Source organism: Salvia hispanica, chromosome 1 (assembly GCF_029641045.1).
Source record: "Salvia hispanica isolate PSC_SH4W2 chromosome 1, Shi_PSC_v1, whole genome shotgun sequence".
NCBI lineage: Eukaryota > Viridiplantae > Streptophyta > Magnoliopsida > Lamiales > Lamiaceae > Salvia > Salvia hispanica.
The window spans coordinates 32,092,889-32,114,945 of NC_142692.1; the positions used below are offsets into that span (position 1 = coordinate 32,092,889).

The 22,057-nt window shown below is 35.9% G+C and overlaps 3 protein-coding genes across 6 annotated transcripts; 2 read left to right on the forward strand and 1 right to left on the reverse strand.

The window, feature by feature from the left end:
* Positions 1 to 1,185: 1,185 nt before the first annotated feature.
* On the forward strand, positions 1,186 to 7,530 carry LOC125223460 (alpha-1,6-mannosyl-glycoprotein 2-beta-N-acetylglucosaminyltransferase). Its single transcript, XM_048126622.2, has 16 exons — positions 1,186 to 1,345; positions 1,798 to 2,009; positions 2,261 to 2,397; positions 2,495 to 2,605; positions 2,686 to 2,787; positions 2,885 to 2,993; positions 3,092 to 3,292; positions 3,660 to 3,828; positions 4,048 to 4,129; positions 4,221 to 4,314; positions 4,667 to 4,763; positions 5,975 to 6,068; positions 6,366 to 6,438; positions 6,549 to 6,722; positions 6,818 to 6,940; positions 7,182 to 7,530. The coding sequence occupies exons 1-16, from the start codon at positions 1,333 to 1,335 to the stop codon at positions 7,353 to 7,355; spliced, it is 1,965 nt and encodes a 654-aa protein (XP_047982579.1). The 5' UTR covers positions 1,186 to 1,332; the 3' UTR covers positions 7,356 to 7,530.
* A 1,669-nt stretch (positions 7,531 to 9,199) lies between these two features.
* SIC (hydroxyproline-rich glycoprotein family protein) lies at positions 9,200 to 12,007 on the forward strand. Of its 2 annotated transcripts, none has more exons than XM_048120088.2 (3): positions 9,200 to 9,437; positions 10,238 to 10,521; positions 10,865 to 12,007. In XM_048120088.2, exons 2-3 carry the CDS (start codon positions 10,269 to 10,271, stop codon positions 11,734 to 11,736), a joined length of 1,125 nt encoding a protein of 374 aa, XP_047976045.1. In that variant the 5' UTR covers positions 9,200 to 9,437; positions 10,238 to 10,268; the 3' UTR covers positions 11,737 to 12,007. The 2 variants fall into 2 exon arrangements, with proteins under 2 accessions (XP_047976045.1, XP_047976044.1); XM_048120087.2 differs by having other exon boundaries at positions 9,201 to 9,437; positions 10,241 to 10,521.
* Positions 12,008 to 12,357: 350 nt separating this feature from the next.
* On the reverse strand, positions 12,358 to 21,933 carry LOC125218422 (Protein kinase superfamily protein). Of its 3 annotated transcripts, none has more exons than XM_048120084.2 (17): positions 21,607 to 21,933; positions 20,343 to 20,434; positions 20,049 to 20,252; positions 18,623 to 19,843; positions 17,842 to 18,014; positions 17,525 to 17,768; positions 16,810 to 16,902; positions 16,499 to 16,639; positions 16,335 to 16,427; positions 15,752 to 15,941; positions 15,512 to 15,597; positions 14,575 to 14,663; positions 14,173 to 14,224; positions 14,022 to 14,078; positions 13,322 to 13,465; positions 13,132 to 13,206; positions 12,358 to 12,678 (listed from the first exon to the last, which is right to left on the reverse strand). In XM_048120084.2, the coding sequence occupies exons 1-17, from the start codon at positions 21,836 to 21,838 to the stop codon at positions 12,571 to 12,573; spliced, it is 3,294 nt and encodes a 1,097-aa protein (XP_047976041.1). In that variant the 5' UTR covers positions 21,839 to 21,933; the 3' UTR covers positions 12,358 to 12,570. The 3 variants fall into 3 exon arrangements, with proteins under 3 accessions (XP_047976041.1, XP_047976040.1, XP_047976043.1); XM_048120083.2 differs by having other exon boundaries at positions 13,132 to 13,209; positions 21,607 to 21,932; XM_048120086.2 differs by lacking the exons at positions 20,343 to 20,434; positions 21,607 to 21,933 and having other exon boundaries at positions 13,132 to 13,209; positions 18,623 to 19,900; positions 20,049 to 20,176.
* Between the last annotated feature and the right edge of the window lie 124 nt (positions 21,934 to 22,057).

Consider the following 22,057-nt stretch of genomic DNA (forward strand, 5'->3'; position numbering starts at 1 on the left):
AAAAGATAAAGTCTAGGACCAAAATCCTAAAATGAGCATATGTTCAGGACCAATTTTGATCGTATGCTCAATTATTTATATATTCTACTATACAATTCTAAAAATATTACTACATATATTATTTAGAGTTAGATAATATCCAAACATTATTAGTATTACATAGTATCTGCATATTTCTACTACAAAATTAAATTCATGTAAAGATATATGTGCTTAATGCCCCTCTATTTTAAATTCTGTTGAACTAAATTAAAAATTAGTGTTGTTATTAGTTAATATTATTCTACAACAATAAAAAAGAAATAATATGAAATTTTTTTGATAAATTTTCACATGATTTCAAACTTGATTTGAAATAATTATACAATACTCTCCATATCCCCAAATAATAGTCTTCTTTTTTTCAAGTTTGAACTATCCAACAAAATTAGTTCACATTCATTTTTGATAAGTTTTTCTCTCTTATTGAGGCGATCTCATTCTTCACTAACAATTTACATTCAATCTATATTATATTTTATCAATTTCATACTATTAAAATTTACATTGTTAAGTCTATATTTTCATGGGATGGAAGAAGATATTTAATAAATTTTTTTATTAAAATATGTAAATATAAAATTATACTACTAATACTTTCCTAAATTGTTGCAGAATAATATTACTATGTAATTCATTTTATATTAATTAATATTCATAAATCAATTTTCAGTATAACATATTAAAAGGTTTAATTATGCATATACAATTTCATTCATCACTGCTCGTTCTTTTATTCCAACATCTTCACCCTAATACTAAACTTACGAGATAGTATTATAACCTCTAATTTGAAAATTAAATATATTTTCGTCTACGATCTAAAATTAATCTCTAGATATAAACTTGCTAGTTTCTTTCTTGATAAATTTCATTTTTAAACCAAAATATTTCAATTATATTTTCTCTTTTTATCTATTTTGCATTAAAATTCTTATTCTTCACTACGAATAGTATTTTCTGTGGACTATAGTCGTTCAAGGTAAATATAAACCATAAATAAAAATAATTAAATTTGGGTACTCTATATAATTAACCGTTTAAATCTGAAGTGGGAGTGGAAATAGCAAGAAGTAGAGTGGCAGTAATATAATTTCACTATGACGGTGACGGACAATGCCACGAAACTCCCGTGCTTTGTCTCTTCATTACATCACAATTATATAAATAATCTCAATCAAAAACTCCCTTATAATCCCTGCAATTTCCTACCTCGGATCACCTAACTCGAACCACATAATATAATTTCGAAATTGTAATAGTTTTGTGGTTATTTAAATCGGAATTGTAGCAATGGACAGCTCCGGTAAGCGTCATCCTGTGTGTATTTGATGAATGTTTAGTGTGGGTTTAGGCTGATTAAATTCGTGTTATTTGGTGATTAGTTTAGTTAATTCTCTGCCTGAGGATGATTGAGTTATATATTCTGTGGTTTAATTTTTCATATAGTTATGTTTTTGTAGGGATTATTGTGTTAAGTTAAACGAGGAGTTTGAATTTTGTTACCATTTTTTAGTTAAATTGTTGCGAATTATTTGTACTCGGAAGGTTGATGAATGGAGGTGGAAAAGGGGTGTAAAGTGATGCTTCAGGAGACAAGGATGGATTTCCGTTTTTCGTTGAGATGCTTAATTGAGATTGATTAATAGGATTTATTGTGCTCCAAAGATGAAAAAGGAAAAACTAGTGGTTCTAAATTCTTGTAGTGGACATCGAAATTGAACTGATTTGGTGAGGTGATTGTTGTGGTAAATGTAGGGGGCCATCCGGAGGCAATGGTACCGCCAGTTGAGGGTGTAGCAGGAGGTGGAACAGCGTATGGATGGGGCGAAAGTGGCATACAAGATCCAAATTTGTTGAGGACCTCCATTGACCCCCTGAAAGTTCATTCGTCCGAGTTAGTTCATGCCTGGTGCATGCCAAGCACAGCGAATGTCGGCCCACAAGACATGCCTCGTACATTGGAGCCCGTAAGTTTAAACGAGCTTTACCTTTTAGAGCTAAGGGTTAACTGTTGTTCTCCATTTGTAGTTTTTGTTGTTATATCCTCTAGATTGGTTGTGTGATTTGTATCCAGTGTGAGTTTGTAGATTCAGGAGAATCTAACGTATGTGGGTGAATAGATTGAAGGCCACAAGATGTGCATGCAAATACTGTATTGTTCCATATTATATGCACAAATCAGCATATCTCCTTCTCTCTGACACTATTTTTGTTGAAGATATCTCTTTTGGCAGCAAGAAATGAGAGGGAGAATTTCCAGATAGCTATACGTCCAAAAGTTTCTTGGGCCGGATCTACTGTAGCTGGAACCGTGCAGATGCAATGTACTGATCTGTGCTCCACTTCTGGTGATAGGTTTGTCTTTTAAATATAGTACAAAATTTGTTCTCTTATACTATTGTAAATTAGAAAATTGAGGAGGCTAATGTTTTTGGATACATCATTCATGCAGATTGATAGTTGGTGAGTCGTTGAAAGTGAGGCGTGTTGTACCAATCTTGGGTGTTCCCGATGCCCTTGTGCCGCTTGAAGTACCCGTGTCTCAACTGAACCTTCTTCCTGGGTACTGAACATATCGAAATTCATTCCGTCTGAAGTCTGAACTAAGTCTATGATCCTCAAAACATCTTGATATCCTTGCAGAGAAACAACGGCAGTCTATGTTTCAATCGATGTCCCGGAAATCCAGCCCCCTGGTCAGTATGAAGGGGAATTCATAATTACTGCTACACGAGCTGACACACAGTAATCATCTGATTGTATTTCTTTGTAATTCATATAGTGTGAAATTTGTGCATATTCACTTATGTTATCTTCTCTTCGTGATTCTGTGTTGTTACAGATCTACTGTACAGTCCCCAAACAAAGCTGAGAGGAATCACATGTACCAAGAATTATTAAATTGTCTTGATTTTCTGGAGCCAATTGATGGAAAGCCACTGGATGAAGTGGTGGGTTCCTTGGTTTTTTGTCAGCTGAGAGATTAATCTTGAAATTATATAGATGTTCCTGCAGGCTGCTAATAGATCAATTTCTTATTAAATTATAGGCAGAGAGAGTGAAATGTGCATCTTCTTCTTTGAGAAAAGTGCTTGAAATGCCATCATTTTCGGATCTTTATCTAGATAATGGTTCAGGTGATATGATGGAGGAGGATGCCATTTCAAACTTTTCAATCCGAGTGAAGATGAGTTTAACAGTCTGGGATTTCGTTCTTCCAGTCACACCTTCTCTTCCAGCTGTTATTGGTGTATCCTTGTATTATGCTTTCTGCAAAAGCTAAATTGTTGTTTAGCTGATCATCTGTTCCAAGTGTAGCTGAATTATCTATTTGACAGTTTGTCAAAGTTGATCTCAGTAATCTCGTTCCCGTGGTTTCAGTATCTATTGAACAGATCTGGATCCTATGGTGCGAAATTCAACCTCATGTTCTGTTGTTACTATTCCATCCGGACTAATAGTATGCAATTCTCCACTTTGACAATCCTTGCCCTTTTTACCCTTCCTCGTAATAGTTTCTATAAATTATCTCATACAAGTTGGCCTCTGTTTGTACTTATTGTCTACTGAACTGAAGTGAAATTGTAGATGACGGTGAATTCCTTAATGATAGATAGATATCCGATACGGTGATTGAGGACCGGTTTGGTGTTGAGCATGGAAGTAGCCAGTGGTACGAGGCACTGGATGAGCATTTTCAGTGGATGCTTCAATATAAAATCAGCCCATACTTCTGCAGATGGCGTGAAGGAATGCGAGTTCTGACTTACACCTGTCCATGGCCAGGTAACAAGAAGAAGTTTTAGGTCACTCTAATAAAGTGATAATGTACCTCTACAACAATTAAGTTATCTGTCGAGTATAATTGTTGCATCTGCATTTCACCGTTTACAAATATTTATGAGGATATCAAAGTATGACTAATCCATTACTACATTCCTGCTCTGTTCCACTCATTAAATTTCTCTGACTTTGGCGTGCTGATTCATGTCCATGTTCATGCAGCTGATCATCCGAAATCAGACGAGTATCTGTCTAACCCCAGGCTTGCAGCATATGCTGTACCAGATAGTCCAGTAGTCTCCTGGTATATATTTACTTGCCCCTTGGCTAAGTGTATCCTGCTCTTTCTGTTTCTTAATTTGATTATTTCATATTTGCTTCTTAATGTGCGTTAGTGGCGATACAGCAAAGAACTTTCTGCAAAGAGAAGTGGAGCTATTACGAACAAAGAATCATTGGAGGAAGGCCTACTTCTATCTGTGGGATGAGGTGAGGACATGGGAGTGATATGTCTGAACATGCATATTTCTTGAAAAAATTTAGGAGATTTTTTTACGATGTGTATTGATAGCAATAGCTGAAGGAAATAGGGTGTAACTGACTTCTGCTTATCGCATTCGTTGGGTAGAAATAACATACTTGGCAAGCTGAAAAATGTGCTCTTGTTCAATCATCAGGATTAAACCTTACTAAATTCTAGCATACAAGAGCAATATATGTATTCAAATATTTTTGTATCTGACGACTTCTCTACCTTATAGAAACTATTCTTCCTCTGAAATAAATATTACCCTGTAACTGATTGATGGCACACCCTTCTTTCTTGTTTCTATCCCTCCAGCCACTCAACCTCGAGCATTATGAAGCTATTCGTAACATGGCAAGTGAGATCCAAGCTTACGCACCTGATGCCCGTATTATGACAACTTATTATTGTGGTGAGTATTTTCCTTTTAACTTGAGGAATTTGATATTTGACCTCCATGTGTGTATATCTGAACATGATGTTAAACTTGCTGGAAAAATGAAATTTTTATTTGAGCAAACTGGAATTGACTCGATCCTAGGGTGCCTGTGAGTTCATAATAATCAGTTTAAAAAATTTGATTGTCCGTGTATCCACCTACAAATATTTTTTGTCGAGTTATAGGTAACAACAGAAATGGCACACGTGTGAATCCGGAGATTGAATAGCTTCTTCTTGACATTGCATCATGAACATCTATTAGAACTACTTGACTATAATACAAAGTTAAGTAACTTCAGAGGTGCTTGGTATAATGGACCGGAATGTGGTGGGGAATGGAACGCCGGTAGGAATGGAATGACAAACCTTGGGTGATTCCTATGCTTGGTATTCACAAGGAATACGAAAGAATGGAATCATGATTGTTGCATTATCATAGGATTGATATGTTACATGTAAAATTGATTGACATCTTTGTATAACAATATAATTCAGTGGAACTGCATGGCAACCTATCACATGTCTGGGCATATCAACCTGGAACTGGAGATCATATAATGCCTAATCTGAGAGAGTGTGTATGTGTTCATAGATGAATGACTCGATATTATCTAAGGCTGTTGTCAAAGCATAAAATATATATTGATACTTTTGTCAAAAAAAAAAACTGTAGAAGGACTAGGAAGGGCTAATACCATGGCTTCAGGAATGAATGGCTATTCCTACTATATTACGTATGGTGATTCCTAAGAATATATTATACCCAACAAAATAAGTAGAATGGAGGTAGGAATGATCATTCTATCCCATCTTCCATTCCATCATACCAAGCACCTTCTTAGTGATTAAGGCAGCAGAACTGCATTACTTCATTTCATGTAACACATTGCTTTATTACGAGGCTGCGGCACAAAATCTGATCCCTTGGATTCCTTACTTCAATCTTGAAGGAGGTATTTATGGAAAATTACAAAGAATCCTAACTGATAAATATTCTGCAAGATAAACCTAAAGATATCCTATACTGGAAATAATAATTAAACCTAAAGATTGCAACTACCACTGAAACTGAACTCCTACTAATAGGAATTTGAATAAATTTACTAACAAATCAAATCTAAAAGATAACAGTGGCTATTCTTCAGAATGTTCCACTCTCATTTTTGTTTCTTGTTAACTCAGGTCCAAGTGATGCACCCTTAGCCTCAAATAACTTTGAATCATTTCTTAAAGTTCCAGAGTTTCTTCGTCCTCACAATCAAATATATTGCACAAGGTACTAAATCTTTCAACCTCTTTCTTCTAGGTTTAGTTTTAAGCAAATCAGCTTAAGTGCATGTGTGGCTGCAACTGAATCTGAACCATTCATCTGAAGTTTCCATATCTTCTAAAATCCCGAAATGGTGAAATGTGCATTTTATCTTCTCCATACAACTTTGTGTTTAAATTTAGACATGTGAATATGTCATTGTAAAATATGGTAGAGTGGACTTGAGATTGCTGGTTTTGACATCTTTTTTCAAAAATAGTATAGTATAGACTAGGGAACCATCATTTTCTCTTTCCCTTGCAGTGAATGGGTGATTGGAAATCGCGAAGATCTGGCGAAGGATATCATAGCAGAAATACAACCTGAAAATGGCGAGGTAATGCAGTTTAAACGCCTAAGAAATAATGCTCTTCTACCCCCAACACCTAAGTTTGTTATGATCTTCTATGGTCTTTTCTTAACATATGTATCTACGCCTTTACACAGGAGTGGTGGACTTATGTATGCATGGGGCCGGCAGATCCTCATCCTAATTGGCATTTGGGGATGCGAGGCACCCAGCATCGTGCTGTAATGTGGCGAGTATGGAAAGAAGGCGGAACCGGTTTCCTCTACTGGGGAGCTAATTGCTATGAGAAGGCATCAGTTCCTAGTGCTGAGGTAACTTGATATTGTACAGGATATGAAGTCGATGTCCTTCCATGGCTTTTAATCACCCGTTGCACCTTGACACACTTCTTTCATCCCTTTTCCAGATTAAGTTTCGGCGTGGCCTCCCTCCAGGTGACGGAGTCTTATATTACCCTGGTCAAGTCTTCTCGTCTTCAGCTGAACCCGTTGCCTCCTTGCGACTTGAGCGGCTTTTAAGTGGTTTGCAGGTAACTCCAATGAGAATTCCATATATTTTCCTGTTCGGCATTGTGCTTGCATGTTTTGTGAAGTTCAATATCAGTAAAAATGAAAAGATTTCGTGTACCTTATGACCATACAATTCAGATTCTTCCATTCCATTAATCCAGTTGTAGTTCACTTTCGTTTATGGATTTTGATGGCACGTTCGTTCCTTATTGAGTCATCTTATTCTGTAACTAAATCTGTTTGGCACGACGTTGTGTCCAGGACATTGAGTATCTGAAACTGTACTCTTCGAGATTTGGGCGAGAAGAAGGGCTTCAGCTGTTGGAGAAAACAGGCATGTATATAGGTCCTGAGAGGTATACCAATGAGCACATTCCAATCGATGTGATGAGGGCTGAAGTTTTCAGGACATGCCGCTCTGATTCTAACTTCTAAATTCTGTACCATCGTTCTGTACTAGGAGAATACTTTTTGGTCCCATCTTATGTTCATTCAGATTATGAATCTTACTCTACTGTTTTTGTTTCAGTCTTATGTTTTTTTAGATTCTGAATCTTGAACATATTTTTAGAATGGAGAGAGTATATTTTACATTGATCTTTGATATTAAGTCACCTTATTTTAGTTTCTGGACAAGCACTCGCATTTGATAGCTTAATGAAATCATGGTACTAGAAAAAAGAAATACATAAAGAACTTGGTTTTCGTTATACTTCCTCCGTCCCGCTTTAGCAGTCTCATTGACTTTTCTGTCCTCTTTTTGTAAAAATGATAAAAAATAGTTAAAGAGGAGAAATAGTAAATTAAGAGATAGAATAATATAGAGAAGAGTCTTATCTATATTATTGTCTCTCTTACTTTATTATTTCTCCACTTTAACTATTTTTTATCATTTTTATAAAAAGATGGTAGAAAAGTCAATGAGATTACTAAAGCGGGACGGAGGGAGTATTTATTAAAATCTGGATTTGTTTGTCATACGTTATTTCCCAAGGGAAGTTCTTGAGGTTGGTATCGAGTGCTGATTCTGAATTAGTGCTTATCCTCACTTGGAATGTGCCATTGTCTCTATCCTGAAATCGTTTAGCCGTATTACAATATTCCATAGTGCAACTTTTACATTCTCATATGTTAACGCCACGTCTCATCTCCTATTCTTTTTTTTCTTTAAAAAAAAAATCTGCTCGAACTCGACATCTCATACAATAATGTCTAAACTCCTTGCTGCTTAGACAAAGGTTCTGGCCAAGTCTCATCTCCTATTCATCATTTGATAATATGCTCATTTGGAGGCTCCAAACAGCATAGTAATCAAGAAATGCATAAATATTGGATTTTACATATCCCTATCACACTTTCCTTTTTTTCATTTTACTTTGGTGTTTTCCTTTATATTAGAAATTTTCTTTTATAAAAATATTTTTTTCTCTAATGGGATGATATCTACTCTATAATTAATAATATTTTAATCACGTTTTTTATAATCTCTCTCATACTTACTAGTTTTTGGACTAAAACTTGTAATGTCCCTAAATTCTCAAATTTTATGGATGATCTGAGAGAGATTATTTTATCTTGTATTGCGATCTTATCATTGTCAAATTATTATGAATACTTAAGTTGATATTCTACAACTACATAATTACTGCCTACGTCTTCTAATAAGAGTTCTATTTAGTTTCGGTACGTGTTTTCTGAAAAATAAATTGGATTGAATAAGTTAGATGAATAAATCTCACATATATATATATAGGGGTGCGTTAGGCTCCTTTGCAGCCTAAGTGTCCTATTTCTTTCTTAATCTCAGCCCTTGGATCCTTGAATTGGATGGTTGTGATCAATGCATTATTAGTCTATAATGTTGCATTACTAGCCGTTGTGCATTATTAGAATGCAAATGTGCATTATTAGTCTATAATGTTGCATTATTAGCCGCTGTGCATTATTAGAATGAAATGTGCATTATTAAATGACACGTGGCATTAATCTAACCGTCAGATGACAAAATCGTGGGGCTAGGATTAAGAAGGAAAAAGGACAAAAGATATGAAAAGGATTTGAATACATCCCCTATATATATATATATATATATATATATTAGTTATACTAATAAAATGTGGGTGAAATAAGCTGATAAAATATGGAATCTGGCAAGATAAAGAAATAGAAAAGAAAATGAAAAAATGATGAATAGAGTAATTAAAAAAAAAAGTTTAATTTAAATTTTAAACTGTACTAGACGAATTGAAATGAAACTAATGAAAAAAAAGTAACTAATCAGACAATTATTCATACGAAAAGGGTAATGGGTATCTTACAACAGCAGAAGAAGACGGTGAAAATCCCCAATTCTAAACTCAAACCCTAGCACCACCGCCGTGCCGAATTCGCGGTTTAATTCGCTAAAAGCAGACAGAAGCAACAGTAGCCTTCGCTGCCTCCGTTTAACACAAGGCTTAACTCAATCAGGAATCATCACCTCTACAGACTTGCATGCTCACTCAGTCGTAAACAATTGTATTCACTATTCCTTTTTCTATTTCTTATTTATCGTTTCAGAAATTAAGTGAGCATGTGTTGGGAATTATGAGTAGGAAATGGGGGGATTTATGTCATAGGTGTTCGAGGATGGAATTAATCCCAAAAATTGAATTATACTGTTTTGGTGCACTACGTGAATGTTTGTGAAGCATGGAAATTTGTTATTAGGCTCCAAATCCACTCAACCCTAGCATGAAAATTTGTGAAGAACTCGGTTTTCGTTTTATTTGTTAAAATATTGATTTGTATGTCATACGTGAGGGAAAAATCTTGAATGCAGAACTTATTTCCTAAGGGAAGTTCTTGAGGTTGGTAAATGAAATACGGGTATTTCTCAATGGAAGAAACTTGAATGTGGAAAAGTATCGAATCCAACTGCTTGGAACTTGCAGGAAACTATGAAGCAAGTGTGCTTGGATGAATCTTGAGTTCGTGAAGTTGTGCATATGTTGTGAGATTTTTTTTGTTCAAAAGGTTTGAGAGTGAATATGAGAGTGAAAGAATGTACGAGTGTGTTGAAACTGGTGGAAAACAGTGATAGTGTTAACAGCTAGAGAATTGGATTTTCAATCATATCCTTCTCATTGTACCATTTGGCCTTTGGCAGAGGAAATTGAATTCGCAACTAATTTTCAGTAGCCAATAACTAATCCCTACATATTACTTTGTAGGGTGTATATTGGAAATTAGTTCCTTGTAACTTTTATCTTTGATAAATCTTATTTGAAAAATAGTCTGTGATATAAAGATCATAACAAATATGTTCGTTTCGTTAGCAGATTGATTCTTCTTTAAGCGTTGGGTGATATGGAGGAGTCTCAGAAAAGAAGGGAAAGGCTGAAGGCAATGCGAATTGAAGCTGCTGATACAACAGTTGCAAACACTGATAGATCATTGGCATCTGGTGGCCTTGCAAACCCTCTTGTTGAAGGAGAAAGCACTTCTGTTCCAACTCAATATTTTTCACCAAGATTTGATTATTACACTGACCCTATGGCAGCATTCTCTGGAAGTAGGAGAGATAATATTACTCCTCAGGTCTCACACGGACGCTCCTCAGGTCTCACATGCTCCCGATTTATTTTTACATATATTCTCCTTATTTTTATTTTCTAATGATATTAATATAATAATATCAATCTTGTCTTTTGAGATGAGCTTATGTCTGCTTTTGATGTTTATTATTCAACACTTTGATGTGCTCCATTGCAATTAGTAGAGTTGATACTAGTTTGATTTATTCTTTTGTGTATTTGTGGAAATTGGAAATTGCTTTGTGTTGTAAGTTTTATGTAGCTACAATGAAATCCTTGCCAAGAGAAAGTTCTGGTGTTTGAATGCTCGAGTTGATTTTTGTATGCCTATGCTTCTTTTCATTGAATGCTTGTTTATGTTATCAACAGGACCTGCACATCAACATATGCCTCCTGGACCTACATATCGAAGTACGGCTCCAAACCAATCATATCAAACTCCAGGTGTCAACTATCCCGATCAAAGAGGTGGACCACAAGGTAATCCTCCAACTGCCTGGGGTGGACCGATGGAATTCGCTACCAGACCACAAGGTAATCCTCCAAATATCAGGGGTGGACCGATGGAATTTGCAGGTGGACCACAAGGTAATCCTCCAAATGCCTGGCGTGGACCGATGGAATTTGCAGGTAGACCACGAGGTAATCCTCCAAATGCGTGGGGTGGACCAATGGAATTTGCAGGTAGACCACGGGGTAATCCTCCGAATGCCCAGGGTGGACCAGGCATCGCCCTTAACTATGTGAGCCCACCAAACATGTCAAGAGGTGGTCATTTCAGCAATCCTAGCTTTGGACAGGAGGACCATCCTTATTATGGTAGAGGCAGAAGTCAGAACTACTACAGTAGTCCCCAAGCATCAGGGCGTGGAGGCAGCAGGCATCTCGAGTCTGGTAGAGGCAGGGGTCGATCATTTGGTAATAGCGTAACTCCAGGTTCAAGAATGAGTGGCGGGAGAGGAGGGTCACGTGAATCTGTTTCAGCTGAAGTGCGACCAGATTTGTATTACATCAAGGAAATGGTAGAAGATCCATGGAAGATGTTGGATCCTGTTAAAAGAAAGGATACTCCTGCCCCAGAGAATAAGTCCTGGCTGCCTAAATCCGTCACTATGAAAAAAGCTAAAGTTTCTAGTGAAGTTCCACAGACATCAATTTCTCAGCAAAGCCTAGCTCAATACCTGGCTTCCTCATTCGGTGACTCAACTGACGAGCCTGTTCACAGCGAGCCGAGTACATGAAGGGTTGGCCTTTTGGAGCAGAGTCCTAAAGTAATTGGTAATAAGCCCTTAATTCTGCCTATCAGTTTACAACTAAATTCCTCGGAAACAAACAGATAAATATGTAACCATCCCATGTTTTTTGGATTCAATTTTTATTTTTATTTTTTTGTAATTTTAGTTGGTTGTTGAATCTTTGATGTCTGATTTTGACGAGAGAATTATTTTGTAGTAGTATCCGAATTTGGTTTGAAATCAATGATATGATGCAAGAAAATCAAACTTCTCTTTACATTCTATTTCAAAAATCACTCGACAAGTGAAGTCGTTCTCCATAGCTCATTACTCATCATGACTGGATCTGATTGTATTATTTTTCTCAAAGCACAGCTTGCGGAGTTTGAACAACGGTGTGCTCAAAGCCTGCCATGTGGCATTGTTTTTTACTTTTTTCGGAAATATCAGATTTTTATTAAAAGATTAGTGTTGTGGATGCCCTACTACTTTCAGTACAATTTGAAGCAATGTTAAGGTTCAAAGCTAGCAAAAATTCGTCCCGTCGCACTTCTAGTACAATACCAACAAAGGTGGAGCAACACAACATACTTACTACTACTACTTTATAACTTGAAAATGACAATCTTCTAAAATAAGTTGAAAATGATTAATTATGAACAGAAGTTTCTGTTTCATACAAGAGACGGGAGGATGCAGAAATAAAAAGATGTGAAATGGATTGACTATATACAGCTAAAATACTAACATCGCATCCCTCTTCTCTACTTCAACTAACAACAACTTTTCTTTTCTACATATATCTGCTACTTCCAATTGGACTCGAACCATATTGAAAAATCAAGCGGGAGGCGGTTTTGAACCTCTGCATGGGGACGAACACTTTGATGACTCCTTCCCACTCTGTAGGAGTACATCCTGATTTATTGAGGCCAGCTGCGACAAATTCTGCAATAAAGTTGTAAAAACTCATAATGTGAAAGCATTCAGACCAGAATACAGGTAAAATAAGCAGTTTGACGCCCTAGTTTTCTGAAACTTATAGCTGAGATGATATGAATATTCTTGCTAAATAATTGCAACTTTGCATTCTTTTGACCCACCAACAAGGTACATAATATGCAGATAGTCATCTAGATTGAATTGATAAAATACAAATTGATTATGAACCTGAGCTTCTATCAGTTGATTATCAGTAGCACTTTGTATAGATTTGAATCCAGGTTCAATAATTATAATCAATACCCAACATCACACTGGACCACAAACCTTAGTCAGTGATAGGTAGCTGTGAAACTTGTATTATATCTAATCCAGAACTTTAGCAATGGAATATGCTTCAAATTGAACATACTAAATCCAGAAGAGGAGGCAGATTTAGCAAGATAGAAAGTGACATACCTTGAAAGAGAAATTTATCAATGATAGATCAAGAGGTGAAGAATCAAACTCTGCTAGATCTCCGCATTCATCCATCTTCTGAAGCAAGAGAAACCAAAATCTTTCATACGTCAACATTGACAGCTGGGCAATATATTCCTCCAGCATCTGGATAAGATGCTAAAAATAAATTATGAGCAATATAGTCCACCTCTAATTTGGAATTTGTGTGCACTTCAGAGCAATCGGAATCAGAGTCCACAGAAGTTTCATCAATCTCCATTCCAGTTGAATTATATCGTGATACAAAGTAACTCGTATCATCCATACGCTCTGGTTGTGGTACAAATGCAGCCTTGAGAAACATCAATCACCAAATTCACCATCAGAAAGACAGTTATATACTATAGTATTTATTAACTCTGTATTCTCTTGTCAAGTAAAAATAATGTAGCACACTGCATTTTCCCAATACACATCTCTTTTTATTCTATTCTGCACAACTGTATCAAGCTTGTAGCCAATTTAGAACTACACTAAAGTGGACAGTGGATTAAAAAATCTGAATACCGCCTACACATAGCAAGGATTCCATATGGTAGGCCATGCTCATCTGGGGGCAAGGTCTTGCACAGTTGCATGTAAAATATTCTTCTATCCAAACATTAGTTTCTTTATGCCGCTTGATATAAAATCAATAAAGTAGATATGTTTGAACCTTGAATCTAAAATTATATTTTTCATAGGGGAATTGGATAGCAAAACAAATAGTATTATCATTTTTGTTGACAAAGTTTTGCCTGTCTAGAGACAATTAATGAATTTCACCCTTAACCAACGGAACATGCAATATGCACGACAAGAATATGCATAAACAGTGTTATTGATTTTTTTTTTTTTTTTGCACACACCTTTTGTAAGGTAAGGTTATCCCAGTCCACTCCAGCAAAGAAGGAATGTGCTTTCACCTGAATTGAAATAGAAAAAATAACTGACAGTTCAGTGTGGAATTGCACATCTTTCTATTACTAGTAACATAGTATACAATTAGAAATAAGCAACCTCTGATGCTCCCCTTGCCCCAAGTCGCTCATTTGGATCATGAACAAGAAGCCTGTGAAGGTTCATTTACAAATACACGATTCAGCTATGCATACCAAAAAGAACAGAAAGTATAAGCCCGGCCTATTACTTTGAAGGAGTTAATTAATAATAAGTTAAAACGTGAAAAAAAAAATCTTATTTTTTCTATATGGTTCATAAAACAGTGATTAGTAAAAAATTATTTCAGGTATTTACAACCTGTGTATTTTTCCACAAACGCTTTCAGTAATAATAGAATTATCACACTATATAGAAGTTTGCCAGGTTGCTATTCGAACACTAGATACTCAAAGTCTGCAATCTAAGCGTCCGAAAAGGCACTAATTTGATGTTTTTTTCTGTTTACGCGTGTTTGCCAACCTGTCAATCAGATCTTGGGCCTCATAAGACATATCACTTGGAATTGATGGCCAGGGGATTTTTCTGCTAAGAATGTTGTCAAAAATATTCTGTCAAGCCAAAAAAGAAAAATGATTAGAAGGGTAACTCTTTGATTAACAAATAAAACATTTAGATAAACTTATCAACAAAAAGGTTACCAGAATAGCAATAGCACAATTAATGCAGTAAAAATAACAAGTTCTCAGCAATAGAAACAAAGAAGAAAACAGATTGATAGTCAATGCAGAACCAAATCAATATTTATATAACACATCTCAATGCTTTGTTGTAACTTCCACCAAGAGAACTTAGGGTCGTCTTCTATTGTCACAAACTGTTATGTCCTTGGGATGTGTAAGTACACTTTAATACTTCCCTTAGAAAATTTTAGTATGCTTTAGTTTGATAGACAACAAAAATGCGACAAGATTGTGATCGATCAATGTTGAGCATATCATATGCCGGCAGGCAGTTGAGTTATTCTTGCTTATAAGCTAGACATATTGGCTGAACGTAAGTTGTAATACTTGAATCATAAAATTTACTCTCCACAAAAAGCTCCTGAAATTTATTTCTAATAGGATGATAAACCTGAACTCTGAAAATATTAATAATGATGACATCAGAGATCAGACAGTAAAAATCCAAATTTAACTGCGCCCATGGCCTTTTTGAACTTGACTCTCCCAAGGGATAATAATAATGTAGTAGTTAATTGTTAGGAAAAATTAAAGATTTATGCAAAATATTACAACCTCTAAATATTGTTTAAATCAACATGCATTTATCAAAATGTGGCTGAAAACAATAATCACCACCGGAATTTATTCATTTCTACATGAAATGTATAGACTGCCGATTTAATACAAGAGCTTAGCATGTAAATGATCTTTGTGAAAAAAACTTTAACAAATACCTCTGGGTGATCAGCATTAAAGGGTGGGACTCCAGTTATTAATTCAAATAATATAATTCCCACTGACCACCAATCTGCAGCATAACCTGTGGTGTGTCGAGAAGATATACTATAAGCAACCCGAAACAACTTTCTCTTCCCAAATTCTTTAGTGTATATAGAATATATAGACAAACGACAGAAAAGTGATAAATATCAACCATGTGCGCAATAAAATTAAGGATCAGATAGCTGTCTAACCATGTTCTGTTCCAAGAAGAATTTCAGGAGCCAAGTAATCCGGGGTGCCAACAGCTGAATGGTGACTGTCCACTATGTCGGCATCCATGTGACCATTTGAATCTAAAGCATCATTTTTTTCTGTATCTTGCGTGGGTAGTTCAGTGGTGCAATTCATGAGACCAATTTTTGACAATCCAAAGTCGGTAAGCTGATCAAATTTTGTAAGGATTAGTAGTCATAAGTCATCATGAGAAAAAATGGTCATTGTCTTAACTCATGAGTGCCAATTGCCAAGTGTAATCTCTATCAATGGTAGATTTTGATGTGAATGCCTAAAATAAGGTAATTTCTCAAACTCATTTAAGCACACAATCTTTTACTTTCATTATCCAACGTTTTCAATATAGGAGCAAAAATCTGTAATATAGACCAAATTGATGCTTTAAATATAAATGGGTGTAGGTAGAAAGACTATCAACTCTTATCCTTTCAGGCCCTATTATTAAAAGTAGCCAGAAAACAGTTTGTGATCCTTTCAGGCCCTACTTGTACACAACTGATTTCTTGACAACAGAGCCATATACAGTATTGTAGGCAATACCTTGATATGCCCATCATGGGCTATTAGTATGTTGTCTGGTTTTAGATCACGATGCACTATCCCAAGAGAATGAAGATATTCCAAGGCTAGCACCTGAAAATGCCAAAGCATATTTACAATACAATTTTAAAGAGCTTATATATGTAAAGGATTTCTATATTTACCAATTCCGCAAGGTAGGTACGAGCAACAGCTTCTTCAAGGCAAACAAGCTTTTTCAGCATAGAATATAAATCTCCGCCGTTGAGATATTCCATGACCAAATAAAGTTTATCTCTACTGGTAAATGAGTAAAAAAATCTAACCTGTAAGAAAATCACATTTGTTCTGTTACACAGCACCAAGCATAAAACTTTTAAATGAACCAGTTTGTGATGATATTTTATTTCTGAGGAACCCTCCTAATATTTCATATCATGTTCAAATTTTCGAAATAAAGCAGATTTAGGTGGACTAAATTATCAACAGAAATTACCACGAATGGGTTTCGCACTGTGATTAATATGTTACGCTCGGCCAATATGCGATCAATATCATTCTTCCTCAGCATATCTATTTTCTTCAGCACCTGTATCATTAACAAATCAAATCAACCACAAAAACATAATATCTAGCAGGAAAAACAAAAAAGTAAGGCCAGATAATATCTGCCAAGATGAATCACCATATAATTGTCAACAAACACATATTTGCTCATCTTCTGCACAGTTCAAATGTATAATTTCACTTACATTTGAAAAACTTGCTTGGTGAGGTAAAGATATAAGGACCAAATGACTATGGTCCACAGCTTTACAATCATTTAAATTATTTTAGTAATTTTCTAGAAGACCATCACCACATAAAGGGAGACATGTAGACATGCATACTCAGAACAGTTCAACCCATCTAATTTGGCCAATTTCAGTAATTTCATATGTTCATACTATCTTCATGATGTGTGGCATTATCAATATGAATACGTCATCAGACAGAAACCTGTAAATCCAACAATTTTCTAGTTGTTTGAACAAAAAATTCTGTAAGAATCTCTTAAAAAGTTACACTATTCTCCCAACAATGAATCAGGGTCAAAGGAATAAATCAAATTGCAATGTCTCTTTCCTTTTGGGTCACTATGTGTTAAGTCAGTATTATTAACTTTTAAGTATTCAAGCATAATAGTAAAATTTCATCACTGAAAATCATACCTTAATTGCAAATAGGTCACCTGTTGTTCGCTTCCTAGCCAGAAAGACTTTCCCATAGGCTCCTCTGCTGATTGGTTTAATAATATCAAAGTCATCAATACTTGTACGATCTTTATGCGCAGGATGTGAAGGAGTTGATGTTGTACTACTCTGAGATGCACTATCAAGCAAAGATCTGGCACTTTCTGGACGTCCACCATCATCAGTTATGTCCACTTGATTGCAAGCAAATATACATTTCTCTCTGCATATCAGAGATTACGTAGCTTCAGTAAGGCTTCATACACATATTTCTTTATAGTTTCTTGTCCTCATACCTCAAAAGGCTTTCAATCCGGCCACCAAATGTATCCACTAGAAGAGCAGCATACTTGCTATGCTGCAAAAGCTCTTGCAGGTCATGCATACAAGCTATTAAAAACTCATGGGATCCTACTTCTGAAATATCAATCTCTGCCGCGCAGCGTGCAATGTCAGCAAGGTCATTTATCTGCAAATAAAATTTGGGAGTTTAAGCAACACATGCTAAGTTTTCAACAGAAAGTGCAAAAGAAAATCCATGAACGATTTGCAGATATCGTGATTAACAGTCTCCTGAAAATGAACACTGCATACATATAACAAAAAAGGAATCACCTGATAACACTGTGCAAAGACAGCTTACTATGCCAGCTTTACATCATAAACCATATTATAAAAGTTTCAGGGAGGTCAACCAAATCCAGTTCAAGTCAATTTTCAGTAAATTGTGATACTTTAAGTTGGAATGGCTCTGCCCCATATCCAGAAATCAAAATTTCCAAGCAAATATAGGACATTTTATTCTACGATGAAGATCCCATCAATGTCATTTTTACCCAGTTTTAAATGAAGTACTTTTACATGGAGAAGATGGTGAGTATTTTACAAATTTGATTGTGGTAATCCACCATCTAATTCTAGACAGAGAACATATAATAAAGATCACCATCCCAATACCACAAATGACAACAATTTCACAGAAATATCATAGGTCCATCTGATGTATCAAAGAAAAGGCCTAGTATGCAACAATAGATGTTTACTCTGTTAATGTATCATGGGTCTTTAACGACAAACCTGTTGCATGTCCTCCTGCTCTGACAGATTGTTTTGATCTAACCACAAGACGTCGAGATTTCCAGCCCTGGGACTATTTGCAGATGATGTAGATGTCATGCTTCCATTAGAGGATGGTGATCCATACTGGTTTACCTTATTTAGCAAGTGACTCTTTAGGTTTACCAAGTTTGCAATTTGAGAATCTTCAATGCAGGCAGTGTCCATCTCATGGAGATCCTCTAACAGTCCATCCATTCCCTTACTTCGACTCTCACTTCCCTTTGGTGAGTAACCTTCTGTGGTTACTGCGGAACTAGTAGTCCTCACCCTCAAGATCTCAGGGTTTACACATGTTTCATGATTGCTTGAATTGCGTAACTCTAACAGGTGTTCGAGTAACTCAGCGATTTTCAGGAGATGTTCATTCACATCTGAATGCTTAGAAACGCATTTATCTGCAAAAGCACAGATAAAAGAATGTGGCTCCAAATGAGTGGCAGGAACCAGTTCTTCACATATCCGGCAAATCACTAAATTTGACTCATCTGAGCAATTGCCTTTCACCATGTTCACGGATTCTATCTGAAACATGCCATCCGTATGCTCACCGTCACATATATCAGCACATGTATTTTGAGATATTTTTTGCTGAACTAACATGCTATCTTTTATCACTTCTGGATCATACTTGTCTGATGGTTCCGTAGTTGTTATCTCAATCTCAGAAGTAGTATCCAATGTATGCTCTTTTGTGGGTAACTTCTGGTTGGTATGATCTTTGGGTCGCAAATCATCACTCATTTCAGACTCTGCAAATCCCTTATTTTCAACCCAGTTCATGTCAACAGAAGGGACCCTTTCTAAACATTCTCTGAACTTGCCGATTGATTGCTCATTCGCAGGCCAACTATCCTTCTCAAAGTGCAGCAACCTTGTGCACCTTGTCATTATGAACAAGATGCGAGTGAACAGCAATTTCAGCAACTCAAATTGGCATGTCTGTCTTTTTGCAGTCAAATCTTGAACAATTTTTTCACATTTTGTACGGAAGTCTAAGGATGTCATGTCAATGCATTGTTGCGCAAGAACAAAAAGCTCTTCTGCCATTTTATATTCATCTGGTGTTAAGATCTCCACTTTCTGTAAAATTTCTAGCACCTCCCGTGAAAAAGAACCAAGCTCAATATTCATGACTTTCTTAGCAGCATCGAATCTAGAACGAAGTGATCCCAGGAGCTCCTAAATGCCATGGTGTAGGGAAGTTACAAAACAACAAAAAGAAGCTCATGCTGGTTCCTAAAGAAAATTGGTTTTCTGAAGATTCTTCAGTATATTATACTTGAAAACATATAATAATATTAATTAATTTAAGAAAAATATTTTTTTACATTGTCTTTATGCAACCACCAAAATCAAATAATCGTGCAATAAATGTCATTAATACCTTCAAATCATTAAAGCTGTGAGCCCTAGGATTAGGGGACTGAACTCCACCTTTCGGTCCCAATTCATGAGAAAAACTCTTTATACATTTTGGCACTTTAGTAGTTGTGGCATTTGGTAAATCCCCAGTTTTGTTTATCCATGTCTTACGCAGCTTTCTTCTAGGGTCCTCCTTACTAGGCATGTTGAACTCCAACTTACTACTCTGTCATGTTAGTTAGATAAAATAAATTATAGAAAATGTAAAGAAACACTTAAGCACTGAAAAATGAGATGCAATGCAAAAGAGTATGACCTTATTCCTTGTGGCATCAACCACAGGTTGATCAGAGTCCTTAAAAAGGGATGAAGAAAACCACCGAGCTATCTTTCTTCCTTTGCGGAATCCTGCCTCGTAAACAATTTTGTAAATTGAATTGCACTACTTTTAATGAATAACCCAGTAATAAGATATCGGAATAAAACGTAACAATTAGATAAAAAAGCATAGGTACAGATGTACATGCATCTGTCGATGGATGAATGGAGATACTCTTACTAGTCATTAAATCTGTAAATTGGTGTATATAGAAACAAATATATGTTGGGGTGAAAGACCTATTTGCAAGAGTTTCATACCAATTTATTGTTGCACTGTCTTCAATTCTGAATGATTCCAGAAGCGATAATTTAATAAAACTTCAGCATTCAATCAAGTATCAAAAGGAAAAATCTCATTACATGGGAAGCTGAAACAAGAAATTCCATTATACAACATGAATTTTGCTATAAATGTTTAGAAAACTTTGGGAGAGGCGGTGAGGGTCATTCATTGCACGAGAAACGCTATCGCCATTGTTATCTCCATTTTGTCTTTATTCTATGTATTCTCCTCTTTTTCCATATATTCTTACTTTCCCTTTTCGAAAGGATGCCGGCAAAGTGCTCAACTCCTGAATAAAACTTATCTAAGGGAGGGTAAGACATGATTGCCAAATAACACCCATAGATTACTTATATACTGGGCTTACTTCAGATACTTATACCCCCTAAGCTCGGTTCTGACACGTCATCAACCCAACCCACTCCAAAAGCTCATAACTTCGAATCAGTTGAACCTCTATTTCATTAGAAAAGAGAGAGGAGAAGAAGAGTACCAACGTTTCATTTCCAAGTTGGCAAGTTTGTCATGATCAAAAAAAGGTAAACAATGACCATTTATTTTATAAATTTTCCAGCATATCTGAATTCTCAATAACAAATAGCACAATTTGCAGAGTGCTCCGAGTTTTAATAAATACAACATTTAACATGACCACCCAACCAATAGAGGTTGGTTGCACACTCACAGTCATAAATCCAACAGCAAAGCCCTCATCACAATTAGTGTTCTTTAGCTGGTTTGATCAAATTTTACCTCCTCAGGAACCAATAATCAATCAATAAACAACTCTTACCTTAATATACTAGATAGCACCAAAAGCCCTATAATCGCATTTCAATTGAACAGGTAGAGAAACCTAAATAAAGCATAACCATTATTTTCCAATTTCCAATTTCCATTAACAGCAACAAAATACCTTCTCTAGAACGACCGAATTTGACATGTCCTTTACTCAAAGCCTTGATCTTCTGCTTCACATGAGCTGCCGCCGTCGAAAACCCACTGCTCGGCGACTCGTTAAACTGGTCGGAATCCTCATCCGCCGAATTCGGGGTCACTCTTCGAGTCTTGATCCGGTTCAATCCGGTCGGAATCCCCACATCGGAGAGCGACGACGAAGCGGCGTCGTTTCGGCTCCGTTCCGCCATGTCTAACTGAGGAGAGAGAAAGAGAATTGATGATGAAGAAGAAGAAATATGATTTGGAGTGCGCGAAAGGGCCAACTGATTTGAACTTTCAAAACAAGTTCATACCAACGATAAGTCTACAGTGGTTTGGAATTTGATTAAATTAAATCCTACAGATTAACAAAAGTTAATTATTGTCATTATTGTTATTAAGTATTATTATTATTTCTAATGGTAATT

Excerpts from the sequence above, each read along its gene's own strand:
- LOC125218422 (XM_048120083.2), bottom strand. The coding sequence starts at position 21,838 with ATGGCGGAACGGAGCCGAAACGACGCCGCTTCGTCGTCGCTCTCCGAT. Across the intron at positions 19,844-20,048 it reads ACAGCTTTAATGATTTGAAG|GAGCTCCTGGGATCACTTCG; the intron begins GTATTAATGACA and ends CATGGCATTTAG. Across the intron at positions 12,679-13,131 it reads TGATAAATTTCTCTTTCAAG|AATTTGTCGCAGCTGGCCTC; the intron begins GTATGTCACTTT and ends ACTTTATTGCAG.
- SIC (XM_048120088.2), top strand. The coding sequence starts at position 10,269 with ATGGAGGAGTCTCAGAAAAGAAGGGAAAGGCTGAAGGCAATGCGAATT. Across the intron at positions 10,522-10,864 it reads CTCACACGGACGCTCCTCAG|GACCTGCACATCAACATATG; the intron begins GTCTCACATGCT and ends TGTTATCAACAG.
- LOC125223460 (XM_048126622.2), top strand. Across the intron at positions 3,293-3,659 it reads CTCTTCCAGCTGTTATTGGT|ATATCCGATACGGTGATTGA; the intron begins GTATCCTTGTAT and ends AATGATAGATAG. Across the intron at positions 6,439-6,548 it reads TACAACCTGAAAATGGCGAG|GAGTGGTGGACTTATGTATG; the intron begins GTAATGCAGTTT and ends GCCTTTACACAG.